This window comes from Loxodonta africana, chromosome 7 (genome assembly GCF_030014295.1).
Source record: "Loxodonta africana isolate mLoxAfr1 chromosome 7, mLoxAfr1.hap2, whole genome shotgun sequence".
NCBI classification, from domain to species: domain Eukaryota; kingdom Metazoa; phylum Chordata; class Mammalia; order Proboscidea; family Elephantidae; genus Loxodonta; species Loxodonta africana.
In genome coordinates, this window is record NC_087348.1 from 10452708 (window position 1) to 10474136 (window position 21429).

General features: G+C 59.3%; 1 protein-coding gene and 1 long non-coding RNA gene across 5 annotated transcripts; one reads left to right on the plus strand and one right to left on the minus strand.

The window, feature by feature from the left end:
* The first annotated feature begins 5 nt into the window (after positions 1–5).
* On the plus strand, positions 6–5568 carry LOC135231625 (uncharacterized). The gene is made up of 3 exons (XR_010322412.1): positions 6–1948; positions 3638–5238; positions 5459–5568. It is a non-coding gene; the product is annotated as an uncharacterized LOC135231625 (long non-coding RNA).
* CCDC88B (coiled-coil domain containing 88B) lies at positions 2220–17039 on the minus strand. Of its 4 annotated transcripts, XM_064287864.1 has the most exons (27): positions 16906–17039; positions 16439–16587; positions 16195–16306; positions 16045–16114; positions 15915–15973; positions 15743–15826; positions 15501–15644; positions 15147–15292; positions 14915–14996; positions 14613–14771; positions 13899–14045; positions 13611–13719; positions 13298–13434; positions 12046–13212; positions 8933–9060; positions 8737–8854; positions 7753–7848; positions 7537–7677; positions 6720–6976; positions 5861–6004; positions 5509–5695; positions 5237–5382; positions 4914–5012; positions 4559–4725; positions 3829–4035; positions 3604–3672; positions 2220–2400 (listed from the first exon to the last, which is right to left on the minus strand). In XM_064287864.1, the coding sequence occupies exons 1-27, from the start codon at positions 16963–16965 to the stop codon at positions 2345–2347; spliced, it is 4440 nt and encodes a 1479-aa protein (XP_064143934.1). In that variant the 5' UTR covers positions 16966–17039; the 3' UTR covers positions 2220–2344. The 4 variants fall into 4 exon arrangements, with proteins under 4 accessions (XP_064143934.1, XP_064143935.1, XP_064143936.1 ...); XM_064287865.1 differs by lacking the exon at positions 3604–3672; XM_064287866.1 differs by lacking the exons at positions 16195–16306; positions 16906–17039 and having other exon boundaries at positions 16439–16552.
* Positions 17040–21429: the final 4390 nt, after the last annotated feature.

Sequence of the window (21429 nt, forward strand, 5' to 3'; positions counted from 1 at the left end):
CTGAGTCAGGCGGCTGGAACGTGACAGCGCCGGGCCTCAGTGGGCGGCCGGTGGGGGTCGCCCTGTCTCCCCGCATGGGGGCAAGCATCAAGGCTGTATGCTAAGGAGAACCACATGCAACCCCCACCCCCCGGGGATCTGGGACCTCCCCCTCTTGGGAGACATGCCTGGGGTCCCTGAGCGTACACTCCCAAGCCAGGATGCCTGCTGAAGCCAGTGTCCCAGACACCAGGAGCCTATGCCCCAAGGTGGAGGGAGGACCAAAACAGGCATAGAGACCACCCCTCCTAGAGTCCAGACCCAGTGCAGCCGCCAGTCCTCCACCTGATTTTCATAGCCACCAGCGACAGTGCAAGGGCTTTCATAAAAAACACAGCCCACTCACTCCATTTGTGATCACTTTGACCTCCGCAAAGAGGGTTGGGGCTCTGTGTGCCCCTTTGACTGATGGGCGGCCGGGGCCACCGTCATCCAACACAGCCTGGGCCCAGCACCCTCACTCAGTATGGCCAGTCCCCTTGGTGCTGGGCAGGCAAGAGGATGTCAGGGTCCTGGAAGCCACCCAGTCCAAGGCAGTGGAACCAACCTGGCCCCAGCTCTGTCACCTCCAGCTCCCCGCCTACATACACCTCCAGATGGCCAGCCAAGACTCCCTCTCTTGTGGACTTGACTCTGCAGGGGAAGTATGAGGGGGCTTAGGGGCCTTCAGAACTAAGCCTTATCTTGGCTCCTGCAGCACCACTGGGACCTCTTGGTGCCTACAGGGGGCTCCACAGGGGGATGGAGTCAAGCCCAGCTGTAGTAGGACGCATGGATCTCTTTTTTACACCAACTGGATCTCTTTTCTCTGGGTCTGCAGAAGAGCCTCAGTCCCCAGCCACCCTCGGAAGCCCACCTGGTGCTGCACATACCTCCTATGGTACTATCCCCCTGTTGTCCCTGAGCTTGGCATGGTGCCCAGCCCAGAGCAGACCTCAAAAAGGATGTCAGAGCCACACAGGGGCAGTCCCCTCTCCCCATCAGACCCAGAGCCCCTGAGTGACCTATCTCCCAGAGCCTCTGCCACCTCCTCTTCCAGCCTCCTGGAGGCAGCCAATTCCCGGGCCTTGCCCTCCCTGGCAACTGACAGAGGCCACAAAGCAGGGTGGGGAGGCCACCACAACCCCGGCTCCGAGGCCTACGGAAGTGGGCTTTCTGCTCCTCAGCCCAGCTGGAGGTCAGGGGGACCACCCCACCCACTGCCCCCCCAGCTCCACTGGAGAGGAGGGCAGAGCTGGGGGTTAACCCCAGGGCAGGGGTACAGAAACCCCTTGAGCCAGGCTCTGCAGGTTACCCTGGCGGGGCTGGATGGCCACCCTCCCGGCTCTGCACACCCCCAGGTTCAGGAGTAGCCCATCCCGCCCTGGGCAGCCCAAGTCCCCTGACTCACATCTGGCCACCCAGCCTAACTGCCCATCTTCCCAGTCTCTTCCAAAGCCCTTGGTCCCTCCCACCTCCAGCATCCCTCTATGGCAGCTCTTGACATTAGGTGGTGCCCCACCAGGCACCAGGGGCTCAATTCCAAAGGGATGGGAAAGAGGAGATGAGAAGGTGGGGGGAAGTGAAGGGTGAGAAGAGGGTGCCCAGGAGGAGGTGGGGCCTCTGGGGCTTACAGACCCTGCCTTGTAGGCAAAGGCGGAGCTGAGACTTCAGGCCCCACCCACTGCTGGAGCACTGTCCTTTATTACCCTGAATGCACCCACACACACGCAGGGACATCTAGGCTCTGGCAAGCCCGGCTGGCCTCACCTAACAAGTGCCCTTTGCTACCCTGTTGGGGGCAGGGAGGCCCGCCCTCTGCCGCAGACTGCTGCTCCCGTGCCCCCACCAGCGGGGTGGACTTGGAGCTGCATGTGTCCCTGACGTCTTGTAGCCCCTGGATGCAACCAGATGACACAACATAATTCAGGTGACTGCATCTCGCTTTATTCTGACGTTCCTCACGCCCCGGCTCAGAGATTGGCCCAGGTCACAGACCCCAGGGAGTGGTCCTTAGCTCCCCACGTGGACCGGGCAGGGGGGCTCTCTTGCCTGCTCCCGCCAGCCTCCTTCTGAAGGGTGATCCCCCAGAGACTGCCTCCTCAGTGGGGGCCGCAGGGCAGAGCCGGTGTCCTGGCAAGGAGTTGCCCTTGGGGGATGGCCATGCCCCCTGTCCACAAGTTCGTCCCAGCTCCATCTCAGGGCCTCTTTGTCCAAGGACTCCCCTTGGGCACCCTGGCTCCCTGAGCTCTTGGGCTGGCGAGAGCCCCCACTGAGGCTCCAACGGCGAGAGGGGAGTGCTCCCGTGGGCCCCATCCATGTGGTGTCACTGGCTGAGGGAAGGGGTGAGGAGACGTTTCTCCTGTTCCTGCACCTCGAGGCCTGGAAGGAGAGGCTCAGCTCAGGCCTCCTGACCCAGGACGACCCCTAGTCCTCAAGAGGCCCACCTCAGCCCCCCAACCTCCTCTACTCCAGCTGCACCGTGCTCCTCGCCTGTCCTGAACACGCCAGGCCTTCGCTTTGGCTGTTCCTCACACCTGGAATGCTGGCCCTGGCAGATTCTCACCTCCAAGTTTTTGTTCCAGCTCCACCTCCCCTTTGAGGCCTACCTAAGCACCCTAATTAAACGGCAACTCGCCTCCTCCTCGGCACCCTAACCCCCTCACTCTATACTTTTCCCCAAACATTATCACCTCCTAATATTCCGGGAAGGAGCCCTGGTGGCACAAGGATTAAGCGGTTAAGCGCTCAGCTGCTGCTGAAAGGTTGATGGTTTAAATGCACCCAGCTGCTCCTCGAGAGAAAAGACCTGGTGATCTCCTCCCATAAGGATTAGCCAAACCAAAGGCATTGCCGTCAAGCCAATTCCAAATCATAGCAACCCTGCAGGACAGAGTAGAACTGCCCCATAGGGTTTCAAAGGCTGTAATCTTTAGGGGAGCAGACTGCCACATCTTTCTCCTGCAGAGCGGCTGGTTGGTTGGAACCACTGACCTTTCAGTTAGCAGCCACGCCCTTAACCACTGCGCCGCCAGGACTCCTTCCCCGTAAAGATTACGGCCTAGAAAATCCTATGGGGCGGTTCTACTCTGTCACATGGGGTCACTATGGGTAGAAATCGATTCTATGGCACCTAACAACAATAATGGTATTCTAGAGCTGGGCTGTCCTGTACGGCCACTCCAAGCCACGTATGGCTGCTCGTCATAGAATAGCCACTGGACTTCCAAGACTTAGTATGAAAAAATTATGTAAAATATCTCACAGTGTAAAAATTTTACACTGACTACATGTTGAAATAATATCTTAGGCATACTGAGTTAAAGAAAGTATCGTTAAAATCAATTTCATCTGCCTCTTTTTGCCTTTTGTGATGTGGCTACTAGGAAACTAAAAATTACACGTTGTATTTCTATCCAACAGGGCCTATTGATTACCATCTGTGTCCCCTAGCAGAATGTTCCCTGCTATATCCTTAGCTAGTACAGGACCTGGCACTTAGTAAAGACTCAAATGGATGGAGGAAGTCTGTCAGGAGCCCTGGTTGGGGTGAATACTCCAACCCCCTCCCCAGGCCCCCCTCACCCTCTCGGCTGACATCTGCTTCATGTTCCGCCAGGGTCTCGACGGAGCCGTCCCATCCCACACCAGATCCTGGGGGGGACACGATATAGCCGTGGGGCCACAGGGATCATTGGGACAAAGGTGAGTGGGGCTTGTGGGAAGACACCGGACAGGAGGGAAGCCCCCTCCCCCAAGGAGATGATGGGTCCACTGGGAGTGGGGAGCTAATGGAAACAGGGTCCCCACCTTTGCCATAGGAGTTGGGTGCCCCCAGGGGGCCTGGGCGGCGCTGGCGGAATCGTTGCCGTGGGGTGTCCCCAGGGCTGAATGACTCAGAGCTTCGCCCCACAGGGAACCGTGAGCTGAGTTTCCGCCGCTGCCCACCTGCCAGGGTCTCATCCCGTAGGCACAGGGAGCTCTGGGCCCGGCGCATGGGTGCTGGTGAGGGGAGCCCTGCAAGAGTGAACGAAGGGAGGGGTCAGAGAAGTGCAGCCAGGGCCAGGCCTCAGAGGAGGGCCAGCAGGGGAGGCTGTAGGGGCAGGGCGACGTGGCCACAGAGGCAGGGCGAGGGTCCCGAGTGAGCATGGTACAGTCACCCTCCAAAGGCTGGGTCCTGTGCTGGCCCTGATGCTAACTTACTGTGTGACCTTGGGCAAGGCGCTCCCCCTCTCTGGGCCTCAGTTTCCTCATCTGCTGACTGGGATAAATGATCTCTCACTAATGTTCCCTGCTGCTCTGAGGTCCCAGGCACTACTGAGGACAGGGGAGGACTGGGTGGGTGGGCACTGCAGGCAGGAGGGAGGTGCTGACCAAGAGGGACCCGGCAGAGGCCCAGGCAGAGGGCACAGAAAGCAACTGGGCAGGTGACAGGGAAGGCAAGACAGAAAGGGAATGGCCAGATGCACAGGCAGGGGTCAGGGTGGGGGCAGGGGACATGGGCTAGGGACCATCCTGGTCACTTAGCTCCCAGACCCACCTGTCCCATCTGCCTCCCTGCCCTCGGGGAGCTCCGTCTCCGGGGGGCCCCCCAGGCTCTCGGTGCTGCCAGCCCTATCGGCCCCCAGGCGTGGCCCCCCATGGGGGCCCCCCTCCCGCCGGGGCCGCATCAGCCTCTTCACCTTGTCTGCCAGCCAGCTGCCCTTCCTGGGGGCAAGAGGGCACAAGAGGGGGTAAGGACAGAGAGGAAGGTGGGAGGTGAGGACTGTGTTGGGGATGGCCAAGGCCAGGCAAACCCTCACAGGGGCCTGCCCTGAGCTGGGGATGAGAGGGTAGGGCCAAGCCAAGTGGGAGGTGGGAGGACCCTGGCCCAGAGGGCGGGAGGGGCCGCTCACTTAGTCCGGGGCAGGGGCCCAGGCTCTAGCACGCGGTACTGGTCCATGATCTTCTCCACCAGCTTCTGCTTCTCTCTGCGCAAGGCGTTCAGCTGGTCCCTGGTAGGACGGGGAGGGGAGAGGTGGGCGTGAGGCTGGGGGCTCATGGGTGTTGGCAGGTGCACGCTGGTACAACCAAGTTGTTAGCACATTGATATACTCTGGTATGGGCTGATAAATGGCCACTGTCCCTGAGCCCCCAGGCACCCCTGGCAGCCCTCTTTTCTTAGGACCTCCCCAGCCAAAAGGGCCTCCAGGATCCGCTCCGGCACCCAGCTGCTCACAGGTACTCCCGCTGCTCCCGGTGCAGGTGGTCCCGACTCTCCAGGCTGCGCTCTAGAAGCCCCCGGTTCTCCCGGCTCAGGGCCTGCACCTCTGCCAGCAGCTGCCGATTCTCCTCCTCCTGGGCACTTCGCAGCTGTGTCAGCAGCTGGTGGGGGACAGGGGTCGGCAGGACGGGTCAGGGGGCATAACCCAGCTCAAGGCGGCCTGGTCTGCTTTCCCAGGCTACCCTGCCATCCTGCCACCCCAGGCCACTGCCTGCTCCCGCACATACCTCACACTGCGTGGTCAGCCGGCAGGCGTTCAGATCCAGCTGCTGGTTGGACTCACGAAGTCGCTGGCTCTGTGCCTCCAGCTGTGCCCGCTCCAGCTCCAGCCGCGCGAGGCGGCCCCGAAGCTCCCCGCGTTCACCCTGCAGCTCCCCTCGCTCCCGGGACACCTCTGCCAGCAGCAGCTGAGCTCTGTGGAGGCCAGAGAGCTGCTCTCTGAGGGGACTTGCCCCTGGCCCTCATGAGGGCCAGAGGAGCCGCCCTGGGGGGAGGTGGCAAAGCAGGACCCCACGGGGACCAAGACCAGCTCCCCACCAACCCATTTGAGAGACAGGAACACTGAAAACTGGCTGGTACCTGTCGTGCTCACTCTGCAGCCGCCGCAGCTCCTCCTCCAGCCCCCGCTGCCGATGCCCATCCTGCATCAGACGCTCGCGCTCCGCCAGCAGGGCCACCTCCTGAGCCTCCAGGTTGGCCCGCTGGGCCTGCAGCTGCTCATGGCTGGGATGAGCAAGGAGCTAAGAGGGCTGCAGGGCCAGCAGGTGGCTAGACAATCTGGGGCTGGGTCTGCCACCTCCTGAGCACAGGACCCCCCACCAGGCAGAGCCAAAGGTGCCCCTCACCCTGACAGAAAGCCCCAGGGTGAGCCCACCCTGGGAGTGTGGGGAGCCCAGCAGCAGCTAGGGTGCCTTGTCTCTAAGTGGAGGGGGATCTCCTGGCTGGTCTGTTTTCCTGGCGGGAGGGGACCAGAGAGAGAGTCTGGAGGTGCCCCAGAGAGCTTTGGAGATGAGTTCCGGAGGGTGAAAAATTTTCTGTTACTAACTTTTGTTTTTAAGAATAAAAAGCTATTTGCACTTTCCTGAGTAAATTCATAGTAACTTAAATTGAACATGAGGAGCCCTGGTGGTACAGCAGTTAAGCGCTCAGCTGCGGTTTGAACCCACCAAGTCGCTCTGCAGGAAAAAGACATGGCAGTCTGCTCCCCTAAAGATTTACACCTTGGAAACCCTACGGGGCAGCTCTACTCTGTCCTTTAGGGCTACTATGAGTCGGAATTGACTCACCTGCAATGGTTTTTTTGGTTTTGGTAAATTAGGGGGAGGGCAGAGCTGTTGGAAAGAGTGCTGTTTGTGGGCGTCTGGGCGTGGGGAAGACAGGAAGAGCAGGCAAGGTCCTTTACAACACAGGGAGGAGAGCTGGGTGCTGGGAGGCTCACCGGCCCTGCAGCTCACGGTGCGCCAGCTCCAGCGCCCGCATGTTGGCCTTGAGGTCGCGGTGCCGGGCCAGCAGCCCCTCCAACTCAGCCTCCTGCCGCCGTTGCAGCTGGGCCAGGGCCTCGTGGTCCCGCAGCAGGGCCTGCTGCTGCCTGCGGGTCTCCTCCTGGGACTGCCGAGCCGCCTGTACCTCCTCCTCCAGCACCCCCAGCCTCTTGTGCAGCTCCTGGCCCTGCCGCTCCAACATGGCCTTCTCAGCCTGGGGCACAAGAGGGAGCCAGGGCCCAGTGGGGTGAGAAGGGACGAGGGGCAAAGGGCAGGGGGCTAGGCAGAGGATGAGGAGTGGAGAGCTGTGGAGATGGCAGAGGGCTGTAGCAGGGGAAGCGGGGGTGCTGAAGGCAGAGGGTAAAGGGAGGCCAGGGGTGTTATGGAGGCTGATGCTGGTGCCAAGCCGTGGAGGGGATGGGACAGATGGGTCCCGGGGTAGGGGACGGGGAAAGGGGTGGGGCCTAATGGCTGGCTGTGGAGGAGGGGGCTGGAGACTGGCAAAAGGGGTGCAGATGTAGGGGCTGGGATAGGAAGAAGGAGGTAGGGACAAGAGGGAGGAAAGGTTGAAGTGGGCATGGGCAGGGAGAAGGGTTACAGGATGGGGTGGCTGGGGTCAGAAAGTAAGGATCAATGTGACTGGAGGGCTGCTGGCAGGGAGCTGGGAAGGAAAATGCACTAAATAATGATTTAAAAAGGGGTGGGGGCAGCAGTAAGTGAGCAGGGGACAGGACAGGGATAGAGCTAGGACTGGGCATCCTGGCCATCACTCACCTGCAGGCGGCTGCTGTGCTCCTGTGCCCGCTGGCTCTGCAGCAGCAGCTCCTGGGCCCGCCCCTGCATGCTCCCCAGCTGGCCCTCCAGGTGCTGCAGCTGCCCCCGCAGAGCTGCCTTCTCGGCTGCCAGCGCGGCATTCTGCCCGGAGGGGAAGGGTCAGCAGTGGCCGGGCAGCTGGGGCACCCTCCAAGGCCCACCCCGGCCCGCACTCACGCTGCGTTCCACCTCGATGAGCCGCCTACTCTGGGTCTCCAGGGTCTGAGGCCCAGCCTGGTCCTCCGGCCCCAGCCCCTCAGGGCCCTGGCGAAGCTGCAAGGAGAGGCCCTGGGAGGTCACACGGGGGAGTGGTGACAGGGATGGCGCAGGGACCCAAACCAGTGGACTCTTAGCACTTCAGCAGCTGAAACATTCAACACCGCCTACCCCGCCTCCATCACACACCACCCCCCACCTCCTCCACCCCCCACCCCGGGGCTCCCGTGGCCCGGTGGCCCGGCAGCTTCTTGCACTCTGCATGCTTCAACGTCCCTGGCTTCTGCAGAAGATCTGCCTTTGCCCGTGCTGGCTCTTCCACAGAGAATGCTGCTCCCACCTTCCTCTTCCTCGGAGCCCCAGTCTAGACATCACTTTCTCCAGCAAACCTGCCCCACAGCAGGAGCCCTACAGGTGCCCCACCTGCCCCACTTGGCCCCATCGCAGCACTCGGCACTGACTTCTTGTCGCCTGCTTTCTTTGCTCTGTCCTAATTAGACTGTGAGCCCGAGGGCAATAGCCTGGTCTTGGTCCCAGCACCACCACCTGAGCCCTGGGCCCAGCACACGCAGGTGCTCCATAAACACTTCCCGACTTACAGTGACACTGGTTGAGCCAGTAGGAAGCACAGGCCCAGGCAAGAGAACAACAGTGGCACCTCACAGCAGAGCTACAGGGTTCTGTGCGTTTGACAGATGGGGTGGTGGGGGGACACAAGGCCCCCAGAAGGTCACACAGTGCACACAGCCTGAGCAGAATCAGCCTCCTGACTCCCAGCACAGTGCTCCCTCCAACCGGCCCCAAATGGGGGCAGGAAGGCAAGCAGCGGGCCAAGGATCCAGGGGCAAGGCCTAGAGGGATGGGCACACACACAGACTGGACATCTGTTCATGGGATGGACGGGGCTGGACAAGGCTCCCCAGCTTCCAGGGCCAGCTGCCTCACCTGGAACAGCTCCTCTTCCAGGTGCTGGGCCCTGGCCTTGAGCTCCAACAGCGCTTCCTCCTTGCTGGCGGCCGCCACCTGCAGCTCCGCTTCTAGCCGCTGCTCCAGGCCCTGGTACCTGCCAGGAGCTGCCTTGGTACCAGCCCCACCTACCACCCTCCCCCAAGCCCCTGCCTCCCACTTGGTGCCCCCCCACCTCTGGTTCTGGCACTCCTGTTCCCGCAGCCACTCCTGCCGCTCCAGAGCCGCCTGTTCCAGCTCCCGCTGCAGACACTCCAGCCGGGCCCCCAGCTCCTGGCCCCGTACCACAGCCTTCTCTAGCTCCTGGGGGCAGGCAGAGCAGGCTCAAGGCCAGAAGGGACACCCATCAGCCAGGGGGCAGGGGCAGACAAGGACAGAGACTGAGAGTCAGGAGACCTTGCTTTCCATCCTTGCTCTGTCACCTGGGCAAATGCCTTTATCCTCTGGGCCTCTACTCTCCCATCTGTAAAACGGGAGTGAAGCCTTGTGGCCTCACAGAGTGGGTATGAAAGAGCTGGTGGGCTGTGTGGGAGAGGCCCCCGGGGTTGGGAGTCAGAGGCCCTCACAGGCAGGTGTCTTCACCTGTCTAAGCCCACGGCTCCTCCCGTGCACAGAGAGAGGTGGGCATGCTCTGCTGGCTGAGGCCAGCCCAGCCATGAGGGCATGAGGGTCCCAGTGTGGCAGGTCTAGAGAAAACCGTCAGCTGCAGGGGGATGGCCACAGATGGCTAATGGGCCAGGAACTTGCGGATCAGAACAGGAACTCGAGAATGTCAGGCCTAACCACACTGGGGGTCCAGGAGGGGGAAGACCAGGACGCCGACAGTGGCAGTTGGACCAGGCCATCGGGGAAGGGCGGGGGAGGCACAACTCTGGCCTGTGGGTCTGAGAAGGAGGTGGGCCAAACCATTCTGGGGGCGGGGGGGATGAAACCACGGGGAAGTGCAGACTCTCACCCGCCACCTGCCAAATCCCGCCGCTTGAAACCAACCCCACAAGCTTCCGCTGCTGAAAAAAACGATCATCCCCGTTTCACAACCCCACTGGGGCCTGCCCCTGGGGCATGTTACTTCCCAACACCCTAAGCCACTGCCTCCTCTGAAAAACTACAAGTCCCATCAGCCACCACTGCTGGGCGGGCAGCACTAGAGCCAGGGGCTGGGAACAGAAAAATGAGATAAAGGAGACTGGAATCCGGGCCCAGGCCCCTGCCCTGCCTCCTCCAGGCCCTGGCCGCGGCCCTCACAGAGCCCTCCTCCATGGCACCGCCCACTCTCTGCCCAGCCCTGGGGCTTCAGCGCCCACCTGGACAACTCCCTTGGCCCCTGGTTCCCTCACCTCCATCTAGCCAAGGGCTTCCACCACCTCACCCTGCACCACACCTGGTCCTGCACCACACCTCCGTTATCACCAGGAAACCTCACAAAATTCCCTCTTTGTCCCCAACCTCTCCCACCCTCTGGCTCTCCCAGCCTGCCAGCCCTATCTAGTCTCACCAGCACTGCCACTTGCTGACATATCCTCCCCATCCAGCACAATCCTCTTCCCTGTCCAGGGAACAAGCCTGTACTAGGTGCCAGGGACTGCCCCAAGCTCTCTACATTCATAGTCTTACAGGATCCTGTGAGACAGGTACTGTTTTTATTCCAGTTTTATAGGTGAGGAAACTGAGACTCAGAGAGGTTAAGTATCTTGCCCCAAGCCACACAGCTTATCAGTAGGGGATCTGGGATATAACCCAGGTTGGCCTGACAGCATCTCCCACCCACACTACAGAGTGGACCCCAGACCCAACCTCTGGCCTTATCCTCTCACCAACACCCCCCCCAACTCTCATGTTCTCCAGAACTCCCATCCCCCTGGGCCTGCCCTGCCCCATGCCACACCCTTGGTCACCCCAACAGTGTGTTCCCACTGCTTTCATCTGTAAAACGAGAATGAAACTGGAAACTCCATCAAGTCAGATGACTCAGTTCCTTGCCCCGCAGGGCACTCACACCCCCTGGACTGGCCCCGCAGCCCCATGCCTCCTCCACTTCCCTGAGAGGTCGGTCTCTCAACACACAGACCTGACCAGGCCAGTCCTGGGGGTGAAAGTGCTGTTCTCTGTCTCCCTCATTAAAAAAAAAAATGTCTCAGCTCCTTCCTTAGCTTGGAAGGAAGCTCAGGCCCTGCCTAACAGGAACCCTACTTAATTCTTGGCCTCACCTTTCCACACCCCACCTCATCCTTCACAGGATTCATTCCTACCTGCCAAACTTGTGTCCAGGCCTCCTCCTGGAAAAGAAAGTCTCTACCTCCAGGGAGCCTTCGCTGACACACCACGGCTGAGTTGAGCCTCCTGGGCTCCCTGCACTGTCCTGTCTCTACCATGAACTGTGAGTGCCTCCCCAGGAATGAGGAGCCTGGTATAGGGCCTGGCACCAAGGAGATACCCTAAACATGTTTGAATAAATGAATAAAGGTGCTTCCAGTCCTTCCCTCTCTCAATCCTCCGTCCCACTCCACCAGCCTCACCTGTACCTGAACCACTACCACTACCTCCCGACAGCACGGACAGGCCTGCCCACACTCTTTGGTGGCTTTCCCTCTCTGGGAATGGTGGTCTAACACCTTCAAAGCTGACCCAACTTGCCTCTCCAGCCTCCAGCCCCTAGCCTCCACTTCTCTCGGGCCCCTGAGCATCCTTAACACCTTAAAGTCGTTGCACACATAGTTCTTTTTGGATGAAATGACCGTCCCCTCACAGTGAAACCCCAGCCACCCTCAGAACACTCCCTGAGGCCTCCTTGCCTTCCTCGCCCCCGCCCCCGGCCATCATCTCCCCCTTCCATGGGCTCCTGAAGCACTTTGCTCATATTAACCACTGTTTCCTCAGCACCCACAAGCCTTTGCCTCTGTCTTCACACTGTTACCTCCCCTGCTCTTCCAAAAGACCCACCGAGGCAGCAAAAAAGAGCATCCCCATTTTACAGAAGGAGGAACTGGGGAGGGGGTAAACTGCCAGCTGTCAGAGCCAGGTGGTCTGACTCCAGAGCCCACACTCTTATCCCCTCCAAACAGTCTGCTACATGTGGCATCAGGAACAGAGAACATCTGCTCTGGCCAAGCAGACACTTAGAGGGCAGGGGTGGGCTTGCAGCCCCAGCACAGGGCTGGGCATTTAGTGACAGCTGGTGGAATTAATAACTCAAAACTCACAGCAACTGAGGGAAAGCTTGGCCTTGACCCGTCTCCTGACTCCGGCCTTGAGTCCGTTTGCTGACTCTGGCCCTGAGCCCCGACGTACCTCCCTGAGGGCCTGCTTCTCCTGTCGTTCCCTCTCTGCCTCCTCCTGGTGCTGGTCGCCCTTCCTCTCCAGTGCCTGAAGCCGTTCCTCAGCCTCCTCAGCCCGGGCCCGCAGCCGGGGGCCCTCTCGCTCCCACTGTCTCCGCTCTCGGCCTGCTGCCGCCAGTGCCTCGGCCAGTGCCTCCCTCTCCCTCGCCGCAGCCTCCAGCTCCCGGCCAGCTGTCTCCACTGCCTCACGAAGCCGGGCCTGCTCCTGGGCATGGGCCTCTGCCTCCTGGTGGGCTTCCGCCTCTGCCCTGCGAGCCTGAGCCAGCTCCTCAGAGAGGCGGGCGGCCTCCGTGCCTCGGGCCTCCAGCCTTCTGGTCTGGGCCTCCAGCTCAGCTCTGAGAGCCTGGGCCTCTCTCCTCAGCTGGGCCACCTCCTCACTCAGAGTCCTCTGCTCTGGTACACCACTGGCCAGCATCTCCCCCGGGATCAGCCTCTCGTAGGCTTGCGTCTCAGGAGCCACTTCCAACCTCTGCTGTGGGTGTTGCTGGGCTGGCTCCCCAGCCATCCCCTCCAGCCTCTGTTCATGGTCTCTGACCTCTGTCTGCACATTGGACAGGTCCAGGCCTTGCTCTGGGGTCCCCTGCTCCCCCAGATGTGCACTGAGGCTGAGGTCCAAGAGTCCTGGGTTGAGCCCAGGGCCCTCCTGTCTCAGACACTGAGCCTCAGACACTGACTGCCCTTGGGAATCCTCTCTGTCCCCAGTCTCTCCTCCCAGCAACAGCTGGGCCTGAATTTTGATCTCTGGACTCTGAGATGGAGCCAAACCAGAGGCATGGGTCTGGAGAGGAGCTTCATGGCCAGCCTTCTCAAGGGACTCTTGTGTCTCCACAGCAGGGCCTAACTCTTGAGAGGTCGAGTCTGAGGTCTGGGGGGCCACGGCTGCTTCCTGGAGGGGCTCCTCCATCGCCTGCGGGCCTGACTCAGATGCCTGGGGACACTCATCTGACCCCTGGAGCGCTGTATCTGATGTTCCAGGAGTTAGGCCCAAAGCTTGGGGGCCTTCATCTACCACCTGGGGGACCAGACCCTGGGGGCCCTGGTCTTCTGCCAGGGGTGGCAGAGGAGCTGCAGCCGGCTCTGGAACTATGGAATCCTCACTCTCCTCCTCCAGCAGGGGGGGCTGGGGACACACGAGAGGAACAGTCAGACCCGCAGAAGAAGGTTGGAGAGGGACCTCCTAGGATTGTAGAGGGGAGGAGGCTCACCTGTCGTCTTGGGTGCCCCTGCAGCACCTGAAGCAGGTTTCGAAGCTCTTGATTCTCCAGCTCGAGGGTCCGCAGCCGCCCAGCCTCGGCCTCCCTCACCTCCTCATGCAGCGAGGGGGCCGCTCCTGGCAGGGATGCTGGGGGATATGAGAATGAGGTCAGGACCTCTCCACATCCATAGCCCCTCCACACTCCCTGGCTCCTTACATACAGCCCAGAGACCTAGGAAGGGGTTGAAATCACAAGCCCTCCACCACGGCTGCAGGAAAGCACAGACAGCCCCCATCCCGGCCCCTCTGCAGGGGCTCCTCACCCTCCCCAGGAGAGCCCGGGGGTGGCTCCAGGCTGCGCTGAAGTTCCAGCTCCAGCTCCACATTCTCCTCTGACAGTTGGTCCACCTGATGCCTAAGAGAGTCCAGCTCCTGGGGGGTGGGGGGAAGCAGGGTCAGACAGCCCTCCCCACCTGGCCAGGCTACTGTGTGGGCCTGAGGGTCCCTAGATGTCACTAGGGCTAGAGGTCACAGGGATCCCTAAGGTACTCAGGGATCACAGGTCACCAGGGACACAGGCCGACCCAGCTGGGGTCATCTGGCGACCTCACCGCATGGGCCTCGCCCAGCCGGGTCCGCAGCAGCAGGTTCTCGCGCTGGCTCTCGTGCAGTCGGGCACAGCGCTCGCGAGCGGCCTCCAGCTGTCCCTCCAGCAGCGCCTTCGAGGCCTCCAGAGTTCCTGAGAGCGCCCGCTCCTCCTATAGGGAGAGCAGAGAAAACCGGGGATGCGATGCAGCCCCCGCGGTTCCAGGGCCGGAGGTCCTAAACCACTTTCCCTGGACCTCTGCTCCTCCATCTGACCCCCATCCCTGTCCCTCTCGAGGCCTCGCCTCTCCCCTCCTCCTTCCCCCTTCTTTCTTTTTGTCTCCTCCAACCTCCCAAGCACCTAGCCCCGCCCGGCTCCTCTATAGGCCCCGCCCCTTTCTCCTGGAACCGCCTTCCAAGGCCCCGCCTCTGCATCAGCCCCTACTGTAGGGTTTCACTCTTGACACCGCCTCTCCTGCTCTGGGCCCCACACTCCTTTGCTCCCATCTCTCCCATCCCTCTGCCCCATCGCCCTGAGGGGTCTTCGCCAGACACTACCTCCCTCCTACCTGATCATTTCTCCTACAGGCGCCTGCGCCCTCCGTAAGGCGTGATCTGACCCGCTTCCCTTAACCCAATCGCCCTACTCATGAACCACCCCCTCCCCTGCTGGCTCCACCTCATGGCCACACCCCTTTCACGCGAGGCCCCGCCCATCCGCATCTGGTCCCGCCCCTCACCTCCAACTGGCCTTTGCAAGCTTCGGCCGCTTGCAGCCGTTCCCGGCAGCGCCGCAGCTCCTCCTGCAGGCGGGGTAGGCGGCCGGCCCGCTCCCGCAGCGCTTCGGCCTCCTCGCGGTATAGCTCCGCCCGCTTGGCCTGCCCCGACAGCGCCTGAGCCTGGGCAGACAGTGCGGGGCTGGGAACGGCCGGCTGCTGGCCAGAGGGCTTAGGGTCGGGAAGGAGAGGATTGGGGGACTGCAGTGGGACGGGAGGTGGGGATGGAGTGGAGAGGGGCAATGATGGGGAGCAGCGGGGCGCACCTCCTGCCGGAGCCTTCGAATTTCAGCCTCCAAGCCCTGCACCTCCGCCTGGGAGTCCAGCAGCAATTCAGCCTTCTCCTCCCTGGAGGGAAGAGGAGCTGGAGGGGCTGTGGGGACCGCAACCCCCGTTCTTTCCCAGGCCTGAACCTGCGGTACCCACCAGGCTCCGGCCCCTAACCCGGCCTAATGTGCCTCTTCCCCAGATCCCCTCCCCCGGCCTACTAGCACTCACAGCTCCTGCCGCAGGCGCCGAAGCTGGGCCTTAGTGTTGGCCAGCTGCAGGGCCAGGTGGTGCGAGGGGCCCTCCAGGGGAGCCTTGATGGGAGCCTCAGGCGGGAGAGGGGCCGGCTCCCTCTCCAGCAGCAGTTCAGCTAGCCGCTGTGCGAGTTCAAGGTCAGGCATCAGGAGAGACCTCTCCAATGGCCCCACATATCTGCCCCCAGCCACCACAGGATGAATCTGGCTGTCACGGCCCAAGACGCCAGACATCCACACCTGGGCCCCAACCCCCATCTCTTCCCAAATCTGGGTCCCCAACCTTCCTCCATTTCTTCACCAGGGTCCCCATGCCTCTGCCACCCCCTACCTGGGCACCCAAGTCTCGCTCCCGTGCTAGCCTGGACAGTGTCCCCAACAGGCTCCAGGACAGCACCTCTAGCTCAGAGGGTGTCAGCTCCCCAGGCTCAGGCCCAGTCAGCGCCAACACCATGCCCGCTCCGGGTTGGGTCACCTGAGGGCGCAGGAAGAGCAGCTCAGCAGGAGAAGGCAGGTGGCAAGGGTGTCCCCCAGGGGCGGTTCCAGCCCCAGGCCCTCCATCCCACCCAGTACCTCCTGGATGGTGGCGGCCAGCTCGCTCTGGACCTCAAGACGGAGGCTCTGGATGTGTCGGATGAAGAGTTCCCGGTGCTCACACTGCAGGGAGACAGGAGGGGGGCCGGAGCAGGAGTCTCCCATCCACCTAGCCCCCTCCCATCGGGCCTCTGCCCTCCTGCCCACTCACCTGCACCGACGCCCCTAGCATCAGCCGCAGAACTCCTTCCAGCTCCCCCACCGCCTCCTCTGCAAGCAGAAGTCACAGGTTAATGGTGGGGGGGCAGAAGGAGAGGCAGAGGGGTACTAACGGAGAGTACCTGAGAGAGGGTCAAACCCCAACATCTGGAGGTCTGGGGGTGGCGACAGGATCAGCAGCTGAAGCTCCTCCTGGGGGTGGAGGGAGTGGGAGATATGAGCGGCTTCCTGCTGTGGTCTCCCGATCTTAGCCTTTCCCTGCTAACCCTCACCTGGTAGAAATCCCTCAGTCGACCCCACAGGTGGCTCAAGTTCCGGACCCGCCCAGCTGCAGGACCCTCATGGCCCCCAACCATCTGAGGTCCCCCTCTGGAACTGGGGGCACTGCAGGCACGAGGGAAAAAGGGTGGTCAAGAGCCTGACCCCTCTGAACCAAGCCCCGTCCACCACCCATCAGTCTCCTCCCTCCAGCCTGCCCTGAACCCCCTGCCCCACCCACCCCCTGATGCCTCTTACATAATGCCCAGCACCCGGAGAAGCAGGGCCCCATTGCTGAGTCGCAAGAACCTCTTCTCAGGGCTAAGGAGCCCCTCTTCCTTCTCCTCCTCCTCTTCTTCGTCCTGGGGCTCCTCTGCCTCCCCCACCAGCCCCGCCAGCCCAAGCGCCTGTGGGGAGCAGAGGGCTCAGCTGGACCAAGGAGGAGCCTCCCCCCCAGCTCAGTGAGTCCTGGGCCCCTCCGACCTGCCTCCATGAGCCCCCACCCCCACCCCTCCTCACCAATTTCCTGAATGCCTTGCCCCCTAGTCTGGGCCCCCTTCCCTTCAGCACAGCCCCCTGGACCTCTCCACCCCTACATTTGAGCCCATCCCTCCCTCTGCTCCCAGCTCTGCCCCACCCTCGGCAGCCCAGACACCAGACACCAGCCCCTCCTGCTGCTGCTCACTTCCCCTCCAGCCCCACTCCCTCCTGCCTGCCCCCCTCACCCAGGTGGCCAGGCTCCCACTCAGGAAGTCTCTGAATCTGGGCCCCTCGCCCCCCTCCATGCTGGGCTGGGGGTATCGGGTCCCTCTGTGGCAGCTACACCTGCCCTGAGAGGAAGAGGAAGTCCCCGAGTGGGGGATCCCGGGCCCCGCCACAGACACCCTGTGCAGCTTCCTCCTTCCGGGGCAGGCCAGCCTCTGCACCCCTAGAGTCCTGTCTCGGCCCCCACATCCTCATCCCAGCCAGGCAGCCAAGCGAGACCTTCTCTGCGCACCCCAAACCCTCACAGCTCATTCCCTGGGAAAGGCCTGGCCCCAGGGCTGCCTCTCAGTAGGGCTGGGTGGAGATCACAGAAGGCCATCAGGGCTGCCAAGAGCAAGGCCTGCAGCTCTCTGGCTCCATGACCAAGGAGGGTGAGTTCTCCACTCTGAAGGCCTCATTTTCCTACTGGAAAACTGGGAAGGTGACCTTGGCCCTGTACCCCCCAGGGCCTTTGAGGGGACTCTGGGCCTTGTGTGGTGAGTCGGGGGAGTGGGGGGAGACACACCCACCCTTACATCTTCGGGGCTTCATTAGAGCCTCCTTCCCTTTCGCCTTGATGTTAAACTTATCTAACCACCACCCCCTCCTGCCACCTGTGGGGCCAGGTTCAAATGCCCCCTCCATCACAGGCCTCCTCTGAACCCCACCCAGAAGTGAGCACCCCTGCCCTGGACTCTCCATACTCTCTACACACTGGGCTGGGCCTTGGGCAGGTAGTCTCACCTGCAGACCTCAATTTCCATCTGTAATACAAATAGGTTGGACTCGGTGGAGAACAGCAGCTCATGTCATGGAGAGTCTTGAAGACATCCCAGTTCCCCCACTGCTCCCTACAGGACCTGGGAGAGATGGGCTTATTCTTTCATGCACTGTGCTGAGTGATGGGATGAAATAAAAATCCACACCATCCCTGTCCCCAGGGGCCGCACAGTACACCGGGGAGACAGCTACCAAAACTCACACACACAAAATGTGCCATTCTGGCCATACCAAGGGCTACAAAGGTGTTATGGATTGAACTGTGTCCCTCAAAATTTGTGTTGGAATCAGGGATGGATTACCCAACAGGAAAGGTACACATGGACTTACTAAAGTGCAGTGCACGATTTCACACAGGTGAAATTTCACCCTTGCACTGCAGATTAGTAAATAAACACAAATAAGCCCACGCATACCTTGCTTCCTGGATGATCCTCCCCTAGCTGGACTCTCAAACTCTCTCTATACCTGATGTAATCTCATTTGGGAATAGGGTTTTCTTTGTTAATGGCTCATATCAGAGTAGGGTGTGTCTTAAACCTAGTCACTTTTGAGATGTAAAAAGAACAGATTAGACACAGACACAAGCAAGCACAAATGGGAAAGAGCTGCCAGGTGGAGATAGACAAGGAACCCCGGGGTAGAGAACTGAGACGAGGATTTTCCCTCAGAGCTGACTGAGAGAGCCTCCCCCTAGAACCAGTGCCCTGAATTCAGACTTCTAGCCTCCACAACTGAGGAAATAAAATTTTATTCATTAAAACCACCCACTTGTGATATTTCTGTTACAACAACACCAAGAAACTAAAGGGGAGGGGATTTGACCTTCATGGGCTGGTCAGAGAAGGCTCCCCGGAGGGGTGCGCTCTAGGAGCTGAGATCAGGGGTGACTGGTTAACGAGGCTAAGAGGGGAGGAGAGGACATTCCGGCAGTGGGAACAGAATGTGCAAGTGCTCAGCAGCAGCCGGAAGCATGGCCAACATAATGTTTTCTCGATTCCAAGACACTTTATTTTTCACTTTCAACCTCTCCTAAATCAGGTTACGTCGCACAGTGCAGTCTGTCTGTAGTCCTGACATAGTTAACATTGCCTGCACAATCCCACGCTTCACAAGCCCCAGGCTCAAACCCTGCGGAAAGGATGTCAGTGACTTGGAAGAAAATCCCAGAAGCAAGAGCAGAGCATTCCTTTAAACCCAAACCAGGGACCCAAATGATGGAAATCCCCAGGGGAGGGGAACCAGACTGGTTAGCAACGTTCTCAAACCAGGAATCAAAAGCCAGCTTGCTCTGCATGATTGCAAAGCTGTCTAAAGAGCTGACACCAGGGGCTCCTGGTAGTTTCATGGTTGCTGCCTGTTTTAAGGAGTCTGTACCGCTGTCACCAGTACTAGGGATGGCTCGGGAGGAGGTGGCAGGGACACACAGACATCACAACTCTGAGCCAAAACGGGATTCGCGGCAGTCGGGCTCTTAAATGTGAAAGAGTCTTGGGAACACTGCTGACAATTTATTTTGCTTATGTTGGCCTTTTTATGTGTGCATCGGAATTATATATAATGAAAATCTATGTCCAAGCCAAACAGAGCTCTTTCCAGAAGCATAAAATAAAAAGCCTGGTGAAGACAGAGCTGTGGGGCATAGCTATCTGGCAGCGTTCTTTTTCCCTTAGTGGCATCTTTTACAATCAATGACATCGTAGATTTAATGAAACATAGGGTAATAAAAAGAATAGCAACCATAGCAAACACGGGCTTACCATGAGCCAGGTGTGATTAGAAGTACTTTATAGTTATTCACTTATTTATTCTGGACTAGTCTAAGACCGATCAATCATTAGAAAAGAACACCATGTTTGGTGGAGGTTCAGCAAAAACAAGGGAAACCCTCCATGAGATGGGTTGACAAAATAACTATAACAATGAGCTCAGACCTGAAGATAGTGCAGGACCAGGCAATGTTTTATTCTATTATACACGGGATTGCCATGAGTCGGAGCCAGCTCGACGGCAACTCACACACACAAAAAAAACAAAACCAAAGCCACTGCGTGGAGTCGATTTTGACACATAGTGACCCTATAGACCCTATAGGACAGAGTAGAACTGCCCTGTAGAGTTTCCAAAGAGTGCCTGGTGGATTCAAACTACTGACCTTTTGGTTGGCAGCCGTAGCACTTAACCACTACGCCACCAGGGTTTCCACAACTCACAACAGTCTATGAAATAAGGACTATGGATTATCTCCTTTTTACAGAGGAAATTGAGGCCCAGAAAGGTTAAGTAACTTGCCCAAGGTCACACAGCTATTAAATGGTAGAACCCACTGAAAGAAGGCAGTGGGGCCCGAGTGGAAAGAATGAAGGGCACAGTGGTCAAGGTGAGCCAGAGCAGACCAGGTAAGGGGAACCAGGCAGGGTTGTTTGCAGAGGAGCACACCTAGTTATTTAACCCTCCTGAGACTCATCTGCAAACCCTGGTGGTATAGTGGTTAAAAGCTACATCTGCTAACCAAAAGGTCGGCATTTCCAATCCACCAGGCATTCCTTACAAACTCTATGGGGCAGTTCTACTCTGTCCCCCAGGGTCACTATGAGTCGGCATCGACTCAACAGCAGTGGGCTTGGGTTATTTTGGGTTTTGAGGTTCATCTAAGGAGTCCTTGTGGTATAGTGGTTAAGCGCTTCATTGCTAACCCAAAGATCAGCAGTTTGAACCCACTAAGCACTCTCTGGAAACACTACGAGGCATTTCTACTCTGTCCTAGAGGTTGGTTTTTGGGTTTTCGAGACTCATCTGGAAATGGGGGGAAATCCTGGTGGCTTAATGCTTAAGAGCTATGGCTGCTAACCAAAAGATTGGCAGTTCCAATCCACCAGACGCTGCTTGGAAACACTATGGGGCAGTTCTACTCTGTCCTTTAGGGTCGCTATGGACCAGAATCAACTCAACAGCAACAGGCTTTTTTTTCTTTTTTTTTTTGGCTTGGAAATGAGGATAATCCTCTCGGAGAAATATGGTGAGGATTTGATGAGCCAGCGCCTGGTATATGTGCTCAGTAAACGGTCCCCAGTGTGGTGATTATCATCACTATTATCAAGGGCCCTTCCAGCTTTGACCTGCGATTCTCACTCGGATTTGCAGCCCAAGAGTTTCAGCCCAGGATGTGGTCAGGAACAACTGCTCTTTGGGAGCCCAGCAGGTCTGCCAGGGTGAGCCCAACCTGATAAACGGACCTTACCTTCTGGTGGTGGCCGAGGGCCCCTGCCTTGTTCAACATCTCTGAGTCACAACGTTCCCCAGCCAGCTCAGAGGCAGGGACTGTGTCGATGATTGCTCTCACATCCGTCCCTACAGACAAGCCTGACTTGGCTCAGCTGAGTCAGGCCGATGGAGGCTACAGGGGCTGGGGAAGTCTGGGGAGGGTCCTCCAACCTGCTGCCACTGAGACCTTGGATTCTGAGGCTCGTTAGCAGCAGAGAGGTATTCATTAGAGAGTAGCAGCCTAGCAGCGAGCCTTTTTCTTTAGCCATTAAGAGCATAGAGAAAAAAACAAATCTCCCATGCACCATCCAGCCCTCAGCCCCTGTCCAGAGGCAAACATTGTTACCATTTTCTTGTGTCAGCACATGTTATGTGATTGCACGCCACACACACACACACACACACGCACACACACACACATGGTCCTGCACCTCCCTGGCTCTGCAATATATTTTTCAATC

Bases quoted from the DNA above. Each gene is read 5' to 3' on its own strand.
- CCDC88B (XM_064287864.1), bottom strand. From the start codon at position 16,965: ATGGAGGGGGGCGAGGGGCCCAGATTCAGAGACTTCCTGAGTGGGAGC. The intron at 16,115-16,194 runs GTGAGGGTTAGC...CTCCACCCCCAG, and splicing joins GACTGAGGGATTTCTACCAG to GAGGAGCTTCAGCTGCTGAT. The intron at 13,720-13,898 runs GTGAGGTCGCCA...CCCACCCCCCAG, and splicing joins GGCTGGGCGAGGCCCATGCG to GAGCTGGACTCTCTTAGGCA.